Raw genomic sequence first — 19,464 nt, forward strand, 5'->3', positions numbered from 1 at the left:
GATTAGTGTATTGATTACTGAAGTGCCAAGGTGGAGTTTGAACCTACAATTTCCTCAATACAACTCTGCATGACCACACTGCTTCCTAGAAGGTTTATGTTGAAGCCATGGCTGGTTTCTTCACTAAATAATTCTGCAACTCTGGACAAGTTGTAAATCTACGTGTCTGCTTCCTCATTTGTAATGAACATTATCACATTTGCAAGACCTCCCTCAGTGCACTATTGTAAAATTCCAATGAGGTATGATTGTGAATGTACTTTTTTACCGTAAAGCACTATGCAAATATAAGGCGTGTCATGGTGGTACTTGGATTTGTCAATGAAAACTCATGTTTTAGTTAACTTATCCAGAATAAGATTTCAATAAAATGTTTTTCACTAATTTATTCCTAGTGAAATACTAAAGAAGTCCAGGCAGAGCCATCTGCCTTTGATGTGTAGTTGTATGAATACGCAGTATGTACTGTGAGTTTCATTGAGGGAAATATGGCCAGACTTCTTAGAAGTTACAAGTCAAGCAAAAGAAGCCATTTCTTTTAGGATTGATGAATTTCTATGGATAGAGCACCAGACCTGGTGTCGTCAGAAAGATCTGAGTTAAATCTGGTCTCAGATACTTGCTAGCTAAGTGACCCTGGCCAAGTCACTTCACCCTGTTTGCCTCAGTTTCCTCATTTGTAAAATGAGTGGAAGAAGGAAATGGCTAACTTTCAAGTGTCTTTGCCAAGAAAACCCCAAATGGGGTCACAAAGAGTTAGACACAACTGAAACAACCCAATGACAACAACAAAGTTGTTTCAAGGATTATTCACAGAATTACTGTTCCCTTTATCCTGTGGGTCACAAATTGGTTTGCATCTTACAAGAGAGCAAATAGCTTGCTGAAAATTGTCCCCAATAACAGCATAAAGCAACAGGTTACTAAAGGTGTTTAGGGCTGCCAATGGCCTAGAAACAATGTAAGCAGCATGAATCTGATTCTCCAAATAGCAACTAATTAAAAGGAGACGGGATTCAATCCGGATAATCCTCAAGACATGAAAGGGCAAAAAACATACATAGAAAACTACAAGGAGGAGTATAGACAGTCTCCGTGCTTTCTGCTTGTAAGAGCTCTGAGTGTGAGGTCCTTGAGTAAGGTTGTAGATGATCATCATGTAACAAATAGTCACAACCACTAAGGGTAAACAGAAGGTGACAACTGTGAGAATCACATTATACCATTTGATGGCAGTAAGATCATCAGAGCTAGTGAGATCAAGGCAAGCAGATTTATTTGTCTTCTGAGTCGATGTAATCAGGAAGCTCATGGGAATGACAACCACCAAGGCAATGATCCACACTGCAGTACAGGCAACCACTGCCCACCTGGTTTTATGAATGGAAAAGCAGCTCATGGGGTGGATGATGACAAAATAACGGAAGATGCTAAAACAGGTGAGGAAGAGGATGCTGCCGTACAAGTTGAAATGGAAACCAAAGCGGATGAACTTGCACATGAAGTCACCGAAGATCCAATCCTCATCGTTGGCATAGTAGTGGATCAAGAAAGGAAGACAGGTCAAATACAACAAGTCTGTGCAGGACAAGTTGACCATAATAATGGTACTGCTTTTCCAGGGCCTCATCTTGACAATATAAGTGGAAATGGCTATAACATTCCCTGGGAAGCCCACCAGAAAGATGATGCTATAAATAATAGGGAGATAGTGATTCTTCAGTAAGAATTTTTCATCTGTGCAATTTGCAAAAGCAGCTGGATAATTATGTGCATCAGAAGTATTAGCTAAATTGCTTGGTCCTTTATTCATGGTTGTCTTCTTTCATCTTCTAGGAAAATAGCATATTTATTTACTCAAACAATAAAAATATATTGGAAAGCAATTCCCTGGAAAGGGAAAAATAAAAACCCACATTAATAAGATGATAATTAAAACAATGATCGGCTTTTAAACCAAAATTGTTCAAACAATATATATTTTGCTAGGTATTTCTCCTTAATCTTAAATAAGATTCTGTGAAAGAACTTTCGACTTTATAAAAAAAAAAGACAGGAATGAAAACATCTAAAATGCATTTTAGTATAAAAAATCTCCAATAAGAATGATGATTAAGTCACCATCGACTGTAGTTTTAAAATTATGTTCAAATATTCAAAAGGACCTGTATTCATTCATTCAATAAACATTTATTAAGCGACTACTACATTCCAGGCACTGTACTAGGGATACAAAAAGAGTCAGAAGACAGTCCCTGCCCTCAAGGAGCTTACAGTGTTCTCATTAATGGGGAATTCTTGCCAATGAAGTGCCTTACAATTCATCTCTGCCTGCCTCATCTGGTACAACCCTTATAAATACTAAATTAGAAAATTAGTAATATTAAAAATAGAAAATGAGAGGTTGGGGAGTGTATGTCTTTGGAGACCAACCTTCTTTTCTTACTTTCAAACTTTTCTTTAAAAAAAAAGACAATATCAATCACTGTAATAATATTTATTATGATGGGATTCAAAAGGAATATGCTGATAAAGTAAAAGGGATTAGTTGTAGGTAACACTTGTGCTAAAATAAAGAAAAATGTGATTAATGGCAGAAATTGTGTGCTTTTCTTAAGAGTTGTCAGAGGACCTGAATTCAGATCCTCCTGGCTCTGCCCAGTGTAACCTATGTGACTTCTGACACGTCATCTCCCTTCTCTAGGTCACAGTTTCTCTGTAAAATGATGAGCCTAGAAAGAGGTATCTCTAAAATTCCTTCCAATTCTAGATCCTAAGAGAATATGATTAAAGAAACAAAGCCCTAAATAGGTCTCCTTTTCAGCTTTAATGAACAACTGTTTGTTAAAGTTATTTGTAATTAGTTCAATTCTTTTCTACAATGTTTGAGTTTGTTCTCTCAAGTAGGTCAAACATTCCCCCATAATCCACCATATTAATTTACAAGGTTTTTCCCTTTATTTTCTTGTAGATTAAAAAATACTTTAGATTAATTCAAATTATCATATATTCCACATGGGTAGAATCTTACCTTATAAGGTTGTACTCTAATACATTATGTCCTGATCCTGTTGCTACGTTTTTAGATATGACCTCAAGAAATTAGATAGACAGACAGACAGAAAGACAGACAGACAGACAGATGATGGATAGATAGATAGATAGATAGATAGATAGATAGATAGATAGATTAGATAGATAGATAGATAGATGTGTATATATGTATGTGTATGTGTGTATGTATATATGTATGTTGTATATATAAATATTTATGCATTTGTATATATACACATACCCATTTCTACTTCTTTCCCCAAACCTCAGAAAGGAATTTGAGAAGAGCCACAAAAAAAGCAAAATCTTGGTCTAGCTGTGGCTAAAGGTGAGAGAGGGGAGAATTTTGGGGGTATTCTGCTAGATAATGCATTTTAATGTATTTTAATCTGAAAATATATTCACTAGAATCCTACCTAAGCCCTCCTGAAGGTGGTATGGGTGATGCCTTTCCAGACAAATAAGAACTCATATTTATATAATACTGTAAGGTTTAGAAATTGCTTCCCTCATTAAATTTTGAAATGAAGGCAAGTTTGGCATAAGGAAACTGAGGCCCATGCAGATGAACTAACCTGACAAAGGTAATGCAGCTAATAAACCCAGAGTTGGAATTCAGCTACCAAATTCTGATACCAAAGGAAGGCTCTTTCCACTCTATCATACTGCTATCCTAAAGAAATAATCTGTAAGGCTAGGAAACTTAAATAAACATCATTATTATCCAAAATTGTTAGCTAAGCATTCATATCCATGAACCCTAGTAAGCTGAACTTCACTGAACAAGACCAGTAGAAAAATCGAAGGAACAATAGGGAGCTGTCCCCACAGACCAGTCTCTATTAGCAGAGCCCTCAAATCACCCACTTGCCTCCACTGTTTCTAAAATATGAGGAATTTGCTAGCAAGAATAAGGATTGTCTCTATCTACCATTTGAAATGCATTGTTCATTGTCATCTACTTTGACGTATAGGAGCATGGGAACAGGAATTAAATTCTAAACTATTTGTATTAATATCAGCATAATTTCTCTTGTGTCGACCAATCAGTGAGGTGGCAACTATGACTTTCAAGTAGTTGAGCTGGTTTCCTGGGGTGAATTCCAAAGATATAAACAAAACAGCAATTTGTCTTTTACAAATGAACCCTTGGCTATGTTGTGAAACAATCTCAAAAGGTGGTAGTATCAGGAAAGGACCGGTTTTTGTCAGATCCAGCTGCTCTAAAGTTTTAACAAAACCTGGCTGGTGTTTAACTTGGTACTTATAATTAACTACTTTATTGTTAAGAAGGAGGATCTGGCTAAAAACCTTAACCCCATCTCCCCTAAGTTTCATTCAAAATGAACTGAGGTTCTGAAATATCAATGGTGCCGGGAACAGGAGATCAACCAAATTTGACTTGATTATAGAGGACAGTATATTTTGTTCTTCTTTCACTATGATTCTAACTAGCATCAATATTCATTTATTAATTCAAAAGATATTTCTCTAGTTCTTGCTTTACACAAGCACAGTGTCATATACTTTGAGGGTTACAAAGAAGAATCACAGTCCCGGTCCTTATAGAGTTATAATATTAGGAGATTAAATATGTACAAAACTCTGATACAATGTAGGATAAGCAAGCCAGTCCTCTTCCATGATCCATAGTGTTCTTATCAATGAAATAAGGGGGTTGGAATAGATGGCCTCTGTGATCCGTTCCACTCCTAAAAATAAGATACCATGTTAAAAGTACAAGAGAAGAAGTTCAATGAGAACTCATAGGAATCACAGAAGAGGGATTAGGAGAGGATTCAGGAAGCTATATTTGACCTGGTCCTGCAAGGATAGAAAAGAATTGGATAGATAAGGGCTGATGGTGAGAGGGATGGCAGGAAAGGGGTAGAAATATAGAGGGAATATATAAGCAGAAGCACCAAGGCAGGAAAATGCAGTTTGTATGTAGAGCAGAATGAGTTTGATTGGAGTATAGAATGAGATGTGACTGGGAAAGTTAGTTGAAGAAAGTTAGTTTTTAAATCATGGAAGGCCTGGGTTTTTTTTCCACTATTGAAGGTTTCTGAGCTGGAGTGAGACATGATCAGAACTGAGTTATAAGAAGATTAATATGACAGCAATGTACAGGATGAATCAGGAAAAGGGCAGTAAGAGGCTATTAGGAGAGTAAAGACAAGAGGTAAAGAATAGTCAAACTAGGGTTGTGGCAGTGGGAATGTAGAGAATGTGGGGGTTGGGTAGAGATATAAACAATATTGTGAAAGTAAAAAAACTCCAACAATTTAGTAAATTATTAGCTATGTTTTTAATATGGTATATAAAGACAGAGAAATTTAAAAATGAATCAAGATTAACAGCTTGGACACAGGAAAGATAGTGCCACTCAAAAAAAAAAGCCAGGGAAGTCAGGGAAACCAGGTTTGGGGAGGTAATCAGTTGAGTTTTGCACACTATTGCGTTTGCAGGACATTCAGTTAGAGTTATCCAGAAGATATCTGTGTAAGGTGTGAGTTGCCAGCAGGGCAGAGAGAAGGTCTACAGGCATATTCACCCACAAGGATATCATAATTGAACCTATGAGAATGAATGGTATTTCCAAGAGAATATAAGAAAAAAAGCTGATGATATAAGCACGGGGACAGTAGTATTTGGTGCGAAGGATGAATTAAAGGAGCTAGTGAGGGAAAAAAAAGGAAGGAATGGTCCAAATGGTAGGAGAATCATCAGAAGAGCATCAAGGAATTAAAGTGAAGAGAAAACTTCGGGGCAGGAGTGATTAAAACGTGAAATGCAAAAGACAGTTCAAGCACAACTGGATCTGCCTATTAGGAGCTCACTGGTTACCTTGAGAAGAGCGGTGTGAACAGAATAAAAGAGACAGAAGCCAGAGCGGAGAGGAAGTGAGGAAATGGAGGACCTAACAACCCGATTCTTCATGATCATTTCTAGTGAAGAAACAAGCAAGGGAGCTCTCTTGAGACGGCAGCAATGGTCAAGGAAAATGAAATGGTGAAGTACAACAGGGACAAGAAATGGTGAAGATGATCATCATCTTTCCAGACCTTAGCCAACTACAGTGGAAAGCACTAGCTCTTGAGTCAAAGAACGTGATTCCTAATCACACTTTTGAAACTCACTAGTTATGTGACCATGGGCAAGTTGCCTGGGCTTCTATTTCCTCATCTATCCAATGAAGCATGGGCAGCAAGGTGATACCATGGATAGAAGACCAGACTGGGAGCCAGAAAGATTCATTTTCCTGAGTTTAAATCTAGCTTCAAACACTTGCTAGTTGTATGACTGGGCAAGTCATATAATATTGTTTGCCTCACTTTCCTCATCTATAAAATAAGTTGAAGAAGGAAATGATAAATCACTACAGTATCTTTTCCAGGAAACCCCAAATGGGATCATGAAGTGTTGGACACAACTTAAAAATGACTGAACAACAAAAAGGGAGTGGGAAGGCATTTGGACTAGATGGATTCTGACATCCCTTCTAGCTCTAGATGTATTATTCTTTAATGAATATATGTGTTTGTTACCCATGAACCAAAGAAGCTGCCTATTATAATCTGTCCATAATAACTGGGAATCAGGATAGACATAGGTGTAACACACAAAGTGGAGAACACACAAAAGGGTGTTTTAAGGATTACTTTTTACAAATACAGATATTTTCCATGCCAGAAATTTCACCTGTCTATGCAACATAAGCATTTGCCCTATGAGACTTCAAGTTGAACTAGCTGGAGTGAAAGCCTTATTTTCAAACCTTGCCCAGAGCAAGCAAATGCCACTAGGCTCTGATGACCATTGAAATTAAGATGGGAATGCATGGTCTGGCCTGCTGGAAGGAAGAATATCTCTATTAGGATAATAGAAGAAGGAATTCATTTTAAGAAAATCCAAGAGAAGGAAATAGTGTGGAAAACATTTCAAAATAAAACTGAAGGGGTGGAGTCAACTACCTAGACAAATAAAGTGCATCCCCAAAACCTGAGCAAATGGATATAATAAAGCCAGAAACTTGTTGCCTCTAGTCTTCAGAAGTGGCTGATCTAACCAGAGTAGCTGCAGCTCTCTATGTAACAAGGAAGTCAGATACATGTTAATATGAATTCTCCAAATAATTCCATCTAAGTACATTTTCTCTTTATGGTCAAGAGAAGGCAAAGGAGAAAATAATTTAGCTTTTGCCATTCTTCCTAAAGCTTTTTCCTATTAATTTGTGTTCTATCCTTCTTGCATTCCCTCTTCTTGGTCCCTTTTCAGGTATGATTTATGTGTGGCATCCATAGTTGCCCCCCCATCTTCCCTCACCCATCTAATACTGCTTAAATCTCAGAAATCCTTATTCTGAAATGCATTTGGAGTTCCAGAAGAAATTTTGTTAGTACTCATGCTCAAAAGGTTTTACTTAGTTTTCAATTGCAAATAGAGGGTTCAAATTTTGGTTTAAATAAAAACTGGCTCTTGTCCAGGAGACTATGAAGGAATTAACCTCAGCAGAGCTGACTCTCGGCGAAGCTGTGAAAGAAGTTAAATTTGTCATCCAAGTACCCAGTGTTCCTCAATGATAACCCTTCCACACTCTCTTCAGTCTCTCCACCAACACCCTCTCCTGAAAAGTCAGTGTTATTTTTTCCTTAGAAAAAAATCTGAAATACATAGGAAGAAGTTGTCATCAAGCATTTAAAAGGCTATGTTATGGATGAAGAATTAGGTTTCTTCCATTTCCATTCCCATGTCCCCTAGGGACAGAATCAGAAGCAATGGGCAAAATTTGCAACTAGTCAAATTAAGTTTCATATCAAGAGAAAGAAAAAAGTAATAAAAAACACCCTAACCATTTGCATTAAAGGGGAAGAAGCTGCTTCTAGAGGTGGTGAGTTTCCCCCCTTTTGGAGGTTGTCAAACAGAGAACGGATCCGGTATGTGGAGCTGCTTTTCTTGTATAGGTTGGACTACATGCTCCCAGAGGTCCTTTTCCACTCTTAGTGGAAATCAGTGATTCTGTGATGATGCAAACTATTGTTTATCAACAGCTCCTTATCCCTCCCCTTGGAGGGTTTTCTCTTTTTAAAAAGGATCAGTGTGCAAAGGAATGAAAATGCAGACTTAGATTTTCAAGTAAGTGTCACCTACCTCTTTCTCACAGAATGGGGGTTCAAACCTAATGCTGTAAATTCACATCAAATAATGATACTCTGCCAAGGTATAACGTAAGTTTAGAAACCAACAATATGGGTCCCCAGAAGCAAGAATCATAGTTAATTTAGAGTTAGATTTGTTTTTCTTAAACTTTTTTATGTGTCATGGATGCCTTTGGCAGTCTAGTGAAACCTATGGACCTCTTCTCAGAATAATGTTTTTAAATGCACATTCCAAAGAATTCCAAAGGAAAGCAATTATATTGAAATATTGTTATCAAAATATTTTAAAATAAGTTCATGTACCTCAGATGAAGAAAGGAAAGAAAGAAGGAAGGGAAGAAGGAAGGGAAGAACAAAGGAAGGAAGGAAGGAAGGAAGGAAGGAAGGAAGGAAGGAAGGAAGGAAGGAAGGAAGGAAGGAAGGAAGGAAGGAAGGAAGGAAGGAAGGAAGGAAGGAGGGGAGGAAGGGAGGGAAAAGGGGAAGGAAGAAGAGAAGGAAGGAAGGAGGAGGAAAGGAAGGGAGAAGGAAGGGAAGAAGAGAGAAAAGGAAGGAGGATGAGAAGGGAGAGGGGTAGGGAGGGAAGAAGGGAGAGTGGGAGAGAAAGAGAAAGGGAGAAAGATAGGGAGGGCGGGAACAAGCATATGAAAACTGAAGTCCAAAGAGGGACAGCTAGTAAATGGCAGAGCTGGGACATGAACCCACCTTCTCTGCCCCTAAACCCGGTGTTTTTCCATTACATCTCTCTGTCTTCTTGAGCTGATTCAGGGCCAGCTCGTTTGCTACACCTTGACAGGGTTCACTTTGCTTTAAAGGGACCCACACCAGTCAGGATGTCCACCTTGTCTTACCCCCATCTTCCACTGACAGCCCAACTTACCTGTAAGCTTGGCAATGTCCTGAATAGGTGCATCCAGCATAGCTGGTTCCTGTAGACAGCACTTGGGTCCCGTGGTAACACCTTTGCCTGAAGCCAGGAAGTACCAGCAAGTTGGGGGCAGCCAGCCCTGTTGCCTCTGACCTGAGAGCCTAAGACTTTGATTCTGCCCCGCCCACCAGAGCTGAGAACAGGTTGCAGACTCCTGTTGCAGCTCTGGACAATTTCTCCCAAGTATGTAGAGGGAACAAGCAGGATGATGGAGATTGCCTGCCTTGTGCTTATTTCTTTTGTGTTCCATTGTTTCTTCTTGTCTGCCAGACATCATCAGAAGTGATGAGGCACCTTTAGATGCTGTCAGAATTGGAGGGAGTAGGGGTGAAGAAGACAGAAGGGCAATAAGAAAGAAGACCAATATCTTTTGTGACCTATTCTTCATTTAAGGAGAAGGACAATGCAAACCTTCAAAGTTTCCTGTTGGAGCATTGAAAGCAAAGACTTAACCTGCCGCCACTCAAAAGGGGAGAGACCCTGGAGAAAATGTTATCTCTATATGTGTATCAAATTACAGGGCTGTCCTCTGCAGTTAAGCAAGGTGATTTTATAGTAGTTCTTAAGTGGTCTGAGAACAACATTCCTCTTTCCACTATTAAACTTTGCCTCACAGAAAAGGAGGAACTGAGGTTAAATGCAGGAGGATGTAAAAACTGCCAGGCAGGCTCCAACACTTGTCACTTTACAATACTGACCTCAGGTCAGGGTAGCTATTTTGGACCAGCAGGATACATCACATAGAATGGAATCCACAATCCATTTCTACTGTCCTAGAAATATCACTTCTTATACATGCAGGTGAGGTATTGGAGCAATATTTTACAGGTAGATTTCTGTGAGTTTCTGCTCTTCTAAGTGCCCATTTCCATCTATGGGACATTTGCCACCTCTAGACTTCAGGAAAAAAATAGCTCCCCCATCCTTTGAACCTAGCAAATGGGGTCTAGGTGGTCTCATTTGATTACACTTTCTTTCAATATTTGACTCTCATTCCTATTAATGCATGAAGGCCTTCATTTCCTAAAGCAGAAACAGATATTACCTAAAGACTGCTTAATAGCAAAGGCAGAATTAGGACCATTCCAGTGCTCTATGGTGTAGAAAAAGCCTAGTTAATTTGATCCAAGTAGTCTATCTTAACAGATGATAATTGAACTGTAATCTAGCCCTATAATTTGGGCTCTATGAATGTGCTGATTAATATGGATTCCTAACACCCTTCTTTGCCTTTTGAATTTACTTTAAGAAAATAATTTCTTACTTAAACTAAGAAAATCTTACCTTTAAATTAATGTTTTTGCAGATATACTTTTTTAAAATCCTAACATCTAAGTTTTAAGACTCTCTTAATTTTTGAAAATGCCATACTTTTAAACTATTTTAAACTTTAAAGCCAGGGGAAACTTCTGAGGAACTCCAATTATTTTGTCCTTGAAGTGAAGGACTTGGGCAAGAGTAGAAATCTGCCTTAAACACAAACTGATTTACTGCCAGGACTCAAAAAATGCTTTCCACTTTAAAAAAAAAAGCAATTGAGAAAGCAAGACTTGAAAGCTGAAGCTCAGATTATTTGGCAGTGCAGGTGCCACCTGTGATGTGTAGGAATTGATCCTTCGAAGCATCAGAGCAAGCCTATTTTCAGAGTAATTCAGGCATTTAAAACCTCTCTAATTAGGAGGCACTGGCATAGTAAAGCCAATTGCTCTAGAAGACCCTGTGACACTCTGCAGGGAAGACACATTCAGGTTGTCAGCAGTAGTTTCAAAAAAGCCATTAATTATTGAGTTTCTCAGGGGGGAAGGAAATGTGTTAGAAGGAGACCCAGTTCTAATTCAGAGCTAGATTGAAAAAAGGAGGGGGGCAGGTTGAGCTGTGCTTCACCTCTCTGTGGTTTTATGGTGGCATGGTTTTACTTTCCCTTGATCTCTGTACTGGGAAGGCTAGACTAACAGCAGCAATGAAATGGATAAGAGGGATTTGAAATCCAGAATAAGTAAGGAGGTAGCAGGAGAAGCTCCCTCTCTTGAGATTTAAAGTTCACTTGGGAAGTATATCATCTTAACAAAAGGCTCTATGGAGGTGATATGAGAACTTATGGATAGGATTTCTAAACCATGATCAACAATCTTTAGGGAATCAAGAAGAATGAGGGGGGTGCAGTGGAAATGAAAGTGGACTATGTATCCTGATTTTTTTTTTTGAAAAGCTTTAATTTACTTCAAATTACAGGCCAATGAGTTTCATATCAATTATTGATGAAACTGACATTCTCATGATGAAAGATTGTTGCAGCTCAATGGAAGGTTAATCAATCAATTAGCTATCATTAAATCCCTACTATGTTCTAGGCACTAGAGATATAGAAACTGAAGTTAAACGTTCCCTGCCTTTAAAGAACTTACATTCCTTCAGAGGAGACATGTTCACATATAGGTACATATAAAATTCATACAAAATCATTTTACAGGGAAGGCACTAAGAGCAAGAAGAATTAGGAAAACCTTCATGGAGAAGGTATAGAACCTAAATAGAGTTTTGAATGAAATAGGAGATTCTAAGAATTGAAGATGAGCAGGGAGGACATTTCGAGCCTGCCTCTATGACAAAGTCATAGAGAATGAAGGGCCATGTCTAAGAAAGGACAAGGAGGCCATATTTCCTGGATTTTAAAATAGATGCAGGAGAAGAATGCATCACAATGGAAATGTAGGTCGGGGCTAGGTTGTGAAGGACTTTATCTGATCCAAGTGGTAACCAAGAGCCATCAGGTAAATTAAGAGGTTTACTGAATAAGGGAGAAACACAATGAGATCTGTTCTTTAGGAAAAACCTCTTTGGCAGCTTCAAAAAAGAATGACTGAAGAGGGGAGCGACTTGTGATGGGGAGACGAATTAGGAAGTATTTGCAGTCATTCAAGTAGCTGGTGGTAAGGACCTGAACCAGCATGTGAGCTGTGTAAAATCCAGAGAAGAAGATGGATCATCTCTTTTCAAGAGGCAGAGGGGACTGATGGTATTCATTTCATGCTACATCCAAAGACAATAGAAGTATAAGTTCAAGGTATACTTGGTCATCACATTTGAAAGTGCTCAAAAAAAGCATAAGCAAATGGAACACCATGAAAATCATTTCAGTTTCTGCTCCAATTTCCAGTATAGAGATTTTAAAAGTGGAGAAGTTCTAAGGAGAGGGAGAGGAAACCACCTCATCCTCTAAATCAGGGAATTGTGAGCTTTTTTATATATCATAGATTCCTTTGTCAATTTGGTTAAGCCTATGAACCTCCTTAACAATGTTTTCAGATACAGAACATGTATAAAATAAAATGGGATTAAAATGGGATTATAATAGAAACTCTTGAAATACAATTCTTTATAGGTATGTGTGTGTATATACAAATTCATGAACTTCAGGATAAGAACCCATACTCTAAGTGTAAAGGTAGGACAGCAGAAGGTGTTAGAAAGTGGGCAAGATAGGATTGCAAAAGGTTTAAGAAATGAGAGGATGTTCAAAGACTTATAGATTAATTAGAAGTCTTGTGCCTACATATGATGAATACTTTCTTCCACAAGAGAGCTGTAAAGTACTGAACATAGCCAGCACTGAATATCATCAAAAAGAAAAAAAATAAAAGAAATTTAGTATCTTAACAATGGGAAATACATAATTGGTTAATGATGTGAGAGCCATATCACACTGCAGTCAGACCATCAACTTCTTAGAACAATGGTCAAAATCAATATCAAACTGGAGGAAGAGATAATGAAGCAAAGAGAGCATTGCATCCAGTTGCAGCAATTTTAACCTAATAGATGCTCGTAAACAGTACATAGAAAAGGAATACCCAATCAATTGTATCAAAACTTTTCCATGAGGAAAACCAACTAATCTCCATCATCCCAAGAACATTCACAAATGATACTGGCAAAAAATAGAAAACATCATTGAACTTGTTAGGAACAAAGTTCTTAAAATAATTTTTTTCATGACAACTCAGTCCTCAATGAGCTCTATAAGAAAATATAAATTGCACTTAAGAAGGGGATATTTGAAAAAAAATCATCAAATAGTGAGAAAATCTATGCTGAGGGGAACCCAATCTTGAAAGCAGTGAGGGGTCATTTTACAAGATAGCTAAGGGAGGGAAAGGTACTTAGAAAAAAGAAAAGAAAGAAAATATCAACAATATTATTGCCCCAAAAAGGCAATAAAGAGGACATCATCAGCTACCAACCTAAGTGCCTACTTTTTATCACAATAAAGACTCTATGACAATAATTTATAAATATACCTATGGTTATATCAATAGAGTTGATGAAGATATGAGGAAGAATACGCAGCCTTCCCTAAAAAGTTTTGTTCAATAGATCATATCTTTATAGTATTGCAATTGGCTGAAATGTTTACTGAATACAATAGTCCACCAAACTAATATGTATTGATGAGACAGAGAGAGAGAGAGAGAGAAAGAGAGACAGAGACAGAGACAGAGACAGAGAGACAGAGAGCCTGTTAAATATTTAACAAAATTTTAAAAATTAAATTGAATATTAAGAATATTAATATGTGGTATTCTAAATTGATGTACAGCCAGCAGGGATCCTTATGTATGGGTAGTGATCCACATTTCTTATTTGAGTTTGATACTATTGACCATTCTTTGATTAGTGCAACAGATAACTTTATTCGATTATTCTCTGCTTATTAATGTTGTTTATAAGATACATGATCATGGACACTTTACTTTCCTAATCCTCAGTTTCCTTATCTGTAAAATAGGGATGAAAATTGCACCACATATTCTATTGCGGTTTTGTGAGGAAGTATAACCTTAGAGTGATGGGTAAAGGAGTGTCATCCTTCCTTTTCTATATAATGTTTCCTCTTCCTATAAACTCTCATATCAATATCTTACATTTTCTTCAAGTTTTGGCACATCACACCTCTTCCATGAAACTCTTCTTGTCTTCCTCAGCCCACAATAATATTTTCCCCTCATTTTCAATTTCTGTAAGATTTAAAGGCTTGTAGCAGCAAGCACCCCAGCATCCCTAGGGTGTCTGCCAACACAGGTTCTTAGATCTGCTTTGTTAAAGGAAAGCAACTCAAAATGGGTTAACAAGCTTAGTTTAATCAGTCAAATATGTATCATTTACCTAGGTCAGGGGAAAAAGGTCAGCACCCCGAACTTCAAAGTATACAGACAGAATTATCAAGACAAAAACAGATCAAGTAGACAGATTTCCAAACTGTCCAACCATTACATCCATACCAAACAACATCTGGGTTTCAAAGTCAGGGGCAGGGGTGGGGACACTCTGAACAATGGCTTTCCAGAGTTTCATCTGATCAAATCACAGAACACTTCTCAAAGTGAGCTCCAAAACAAAGGTACACATCAGGGTTTATATAGCCTTCTCCTGGCTCAGAGAATGTAACAACCTTATTGACTCACTGGCCAATCAAGAAGTATATACTGAAAAACAAGCCTCCCACCCCAGGCTCCAGGTGCACTTTAGCCTAGGGGCAAGGAAGATCTTTAAAATATACATTCCCATTACAAGGCTACACCACACAATCTGGTGCTTCATCATGAATTGCCTTTAAATTTTCTTTATTCATTGTGTGTGTTCAATTCTTGTCTCTCCAATAAGACTGTAAGCTCCTAAAGGGCAAAGATTCTGTCTTCTTGTGCTCCATACTTCACAGGTTGTTAAGAAGGAAACTTTTGTAACAAGTATTATGAAAATGTGAGCTACTTTTCTACTTTTTCTTTGTCTCCCTCACAGTACCAAAATGCTGGTAAACTCTGGTATTTAGGAAATATTGATTGACTTAATTTGGCTTCCAGACTTCAAAATCAAATGGAAAATCATATTGAAATCCATTACCTCCATTTTTATTTATCTTTCTGCTTTTGTCTAGATCTGAGAGAACAGTTAAATTTCCTACAGTACAATAATTGTATTACTATCTTTTCCCATTTCAATTAACTTTTCCTTTATGAATATAAATGCCATACTCGCTGCTACCTATGATGTTATTTTATTGTATATGAGTCCTTTTCTTACAATATTGTATGATTAAGTATTGTTGTCTGGAAGGGAAAAAAGCACTGGATTTCACTTAGGGTCAAAAGACCTAGGTGCAAGTTCTTGCTTTGCCATTAATTAAATATATGTAAAAATAAGTTGTTGGTGGTGTTCAGTCATTTCAGTTGTGTCTGACTCTTCATGGGTTTTCCTTGGCAAAGACACTGGAGTGGTTTACCATTCCTTCTCTTATTTATATTACAGATGAGGAAACTGAGGCAAACAGGGTTAAGTGACTCACATGGGGTCCCATAATTAGTAAGTGAGGTCAGATTTGAACTTAGGAAAATGACTCTTCCTGACTCCATGGTGAGCACTCTATCCAGTCTCCCACCTAGCTACCAAGAAACAAAAATAAACCTACCTCACATGATTTTTGTGAGAATCAAATCAGATAATACATAAAATTATTTGAAACCATAAAGCACCATATTAACATTATTTTTATTTAGTGTACAGTGCAAAGCATTACTCTAGAACAGTGTTTCTTAAACTTTTTTCACTTGTGGCCCCTTTTTGCCTGAGAAATGTTTATGCTACCCTCGGTACATAAAATAGATTTACAAATCAAACACTTACTGATAATAAATCATTAAGAAATTTATTTTAAAACAATTCTTTGGTATACATATAATTTTATCATTTATTTAAAAAATAGTCTTGATTCTGAACCAGTGTTTGTTAGTGTTGCTTGACATGACAGCATACACAGTGCAAAGTGCGCATGTTGTGTGTTCAGAACCAAGACTACAGAAAAGTCATACAATACAACATGGGCAAGCACTGCAAGAAACACCTCAGATTCATTATGCCTTTGATTTTTAATTAGTTTTTGTTCATTGCATGTTCAGAAATCTTTCACTGTTGCCAAATTTTTTATGACTACCACATTCAGTTACTTGGTCCTATTTGGGGTCACTACCCACAGTTTAAGAAGCTATGTTCTAGTATATCCCTATGCTATAATCTCTAAAATATGCCATCCTCCTAATGAAACCCAGTGGTTAAAAATTCTAGTTTTCTGATAGATCTTAAGGTTTCCTTCCACTCCATTTTCTTTCTTCTTGAACAAATAGTTCCTGCTATTGCTTGGTCTTACTCTTTTCTCTGACTTTCACATCCAATTGCCTAGAACCTTTTCCTAAATTTCTTGGTTTTTTCTCCACTGACTATTTCCTTCCATCTTTATTTTCTTTGATATAATATTCCTTAACTGTTGTTATTGTTCACTTGTTTCAGTCTTGCCCAACTCTTTGTGACCCCACTTGGGGTTTTCTTGGTGAAGATATTGGAGTGGATTGTCATATCTTTTCTAAAGCTATTCCTTAATACACTATACTAAATCCCTCTGTTATAAATCCTGCCTACTGGGATGGGATTAGATAATTTGCCTTATTGGGCTTACAATAGGCTTCTGTGTTGGGATGATTAGAACTTTAGCTCTACTAGGTAAGAAATTATCAGTGGGAGGTATTACAAACTAAAACAATAGTTGAGCTGTAGAATTGCATGTCTCAGGAAAACTTAATCTTGAAGTAATTGAAAGGAAGTCTGAAATATATCATACAGATCTTCCCCCTAAATTCTCCCATCTTTCAAACTCCCCTATTTCTACCAAAAGACACCACCATCCTTCCATTCTTCCTGGTTCACAACTTTGGGGAGTCTGAGAGTCCTCAATTCTCTACCCATATACTCAATCTATGTCTAAAGCTTTCCATTTCTACCACACAATAGCTGTCTCATCCTGCTGTATCTCTTTTTTCATACAACTACCACCTTAGTGCAGGACCTCATCACCTGTCACCTTAATTATTACAGCAGGCTCCTAATTGGTCTTCCTGCCTCCATACTGTTGCCATAGTAATGGTTTTTATTCTGACCATGTGACTCCCGCCTCAATCAATTCCCTTTGTTTCTTCTTGCCTTTAGGATAAAATATGAACTCCTCTGTTTAGCTTTTAAAGTCCTACACAACCTATCTAGCCTCATTTGACATTACTCTTCCTCCCCTGCTCTGCCATATGGAAATGCCATACTGGCTTCCTCTATGTTTCTTACACTCTAGCCTCCATCCCTTTGCACTGGTTGTCCCATATACCTAGAATTCACTCCCTATTCAGCTCCACCTCATAGAGTTATACTTTTCCTTCAAGAAATAACTCAAGGACATCTTAATGAAAGCTTTATAACAAATATTATGATCCACCTCTTTCTGAAGTTTTTTATTTAACTACTTTCTACCATTTTTATTAGCTTTTAATTTTATTTTGAATATACTTTTATAGATATATCTTGTATATGTAAGTATATGTGCATACATACATATGTGTATTGTGCATACACATATATAAAATTTGTCTCCCTATTAGAATATAAGTTGCTTACAAGCAGGGATTATTCTGTTCATTTTATGTATATAGTACTTGGCAATGAATAGTGATTAATAAATACTTGTTGATTGAGCTTTCTAAAAAATATATTATTTTAACTTTAAGATGGAGTCTGTATGATATTAAAAAATAGTACAGAAGTGATAAGTGTGTCCTATATCTCTTTAGAAACAGTGTCTAATGTAATACAGGTCCTTGAAGGGATAAACATTATTGAGTTTGACTTAAAGAATGTGCCAACCATTGCCCTGTATGTTCTACTTATTATGTCCATATTTCTATGAATGGGCAGCTAGATAGATTAGTGGATAGAGCAATGGGCTTTAAATCGGGAAGACTCCTCTTCCTGAGTTCAAATCTGGCCTCAGACACTTATTAGCTATGTGACCCTGGCCAAGTCACTGACCCCTATTTGCCTCAGTTTCCTCATTTGTAAAATGAAGGCAAATCATTCTAGTATCTTTGCCAAGAAAACCCCAAATAGAATCATGAACAGTCAGACATGATTGAAATGACCCAACAACAACAATTTATTTCTCTGAATGAACCTCTCTGGGACCGTAATTACAAAACAGGGCAGGAGCTAACAGTATCCTATATGAAATCATTCTGAGATAAGATCCAGTACTTGGAAGGCCATTTTAGACACTAACCAAAATACCCATCAACACACACACAAACCCCACCCCCACTTCAGCAAGAAGCCTTCATAGAAGGTTACAGAGAAGTTTCAAAGAAGAGCTTTACCTACTTCACAGTTTTGCCCATTGACAACTAGGATACAATTAAATGAAATTGCGGTCTGCCTCCAGGACACTTTTATGGAATAAAAGAGAATGGAAAATAATTAACTTACTACATGCCAAGTACTAAGCTCAGGGCTAGGGCTATAAATAGGAAATTGAGGCAGCCTCTGCTTTCAAGGAGTTCACATTCTAATTGGGAGAGACAGTACTCAAAGGAAGACTCATGTTCACATTCAGTTCCTGGCAGATCGAAAGGCCAACTAATACTTAAGTTCCGGTAGGGGAAATGTCAGGGCTGATGGCAAAGACTCAAGAATCTTGGGAAGCAACAACATGTCAGATGGTCTCTAATCAAGGGATTAGCATGTCTGAGTGTCAGAGTGGAGTGGAACTCTGGAAAAACTCCCACAGAGATGGGGATGTGGGGATTCGCATTCATCTGATAGCAGGAATCCTGCACCTGATGGGATCTGGCCAACAGGGCAATGAGGGGTGGGTTAAGAAAAGGAAAGTTCTATAGCTCTCAGTTATGGAACATCGATAGAAAATGCCCTTGGCAAACTTGTTAAGCTAGAAGAAAGGTCATATAACATTTATTTAGTACTTTATTTGTCCAGTTATTTTAATCTAGGGAAGTGCTGAATAGGATTCAAGTGTTTTATCAGCAGCATTCTGAAAGCAAAACAAAGAATTTCCCAGGAGAATTAGTAAATGATAGTGATAACTACCCTTTGTTGCTTGAAAGACATAAGGGGTTCTCTCTCTCTCTCTCTCTCTCTCTCTCTCTCTCTCTCTCTCTCTCTGTCTCTTTCTCTCTGTCACACACACACACACACGCCCATACACATACATATATAGAGAAAATATTCATGTAATATATAATGCATATCAAGATTACATATTGAAAATATATTATTTATACATGTGCACACATACATATTTACTTTGTGGTTAAATTATATTACTTTGTCTCCCCTTGAACATTTCATTCTAACTATGAGAAAACCCTGATGAAATACAATTTCATTCCTCTTCTGATTTACATCTTTTTCTACAGTAGATAAACAAATCCAAGCCCCAGTACCAGG

At 37.4% G+C, this 19,464-nt stretch overlaps 1 protein-coding gene across 1 annotated transcript; it reads right to left on the bottom strand.

The window, feature by feature from the left end:
- Positions 1-452: 452 nt before the first annotated feature.
- OXGR1 (oxoglutarate receptor 1) lies at positions 453-1,834 on the bottom strand. Its single transcript, XM_069064133.1, has one exon. The coding sequence runs from the start codon at positions 1,811-1,813 to the stop codon at positions 800-802; it is 1,014 nt and encodes a 337-aa protein (XP_068920234.1). The 5' UTR covers positions 1,814-1,834; the 3' UTR covers positions 453-799.
- Between the last annotated feature and the right edge of the window lie 17,630 nt (positions 1,835-19,464).

This window comes from Petaurus breviceps, unplaced genomic scaffold (genome assembly GCF_028583685.1).
Source record: "Petaurus breviceps papuanus isolate PSGF00001 unplaced genomic scaffold, PetGlider_PUasm1.0 90625, whole genome shotgun sequence".
Classification (NCBI taxonomy): domain Eukaryota; kingdom Metazoa; phylum Chordata; class Mammalia; order Diprotodontia; family Petauridae; genus Petaurus; species Petaurus breviceps.

Coding starts and splice junctions, on each gene's coding strand:
- OXGR1 (XM_069064133.1), bottom strand. CDS start 1,813: ATGAATAAAGGACCAAGCAATTTAGCTAATACTTCTGATGCACATAAT.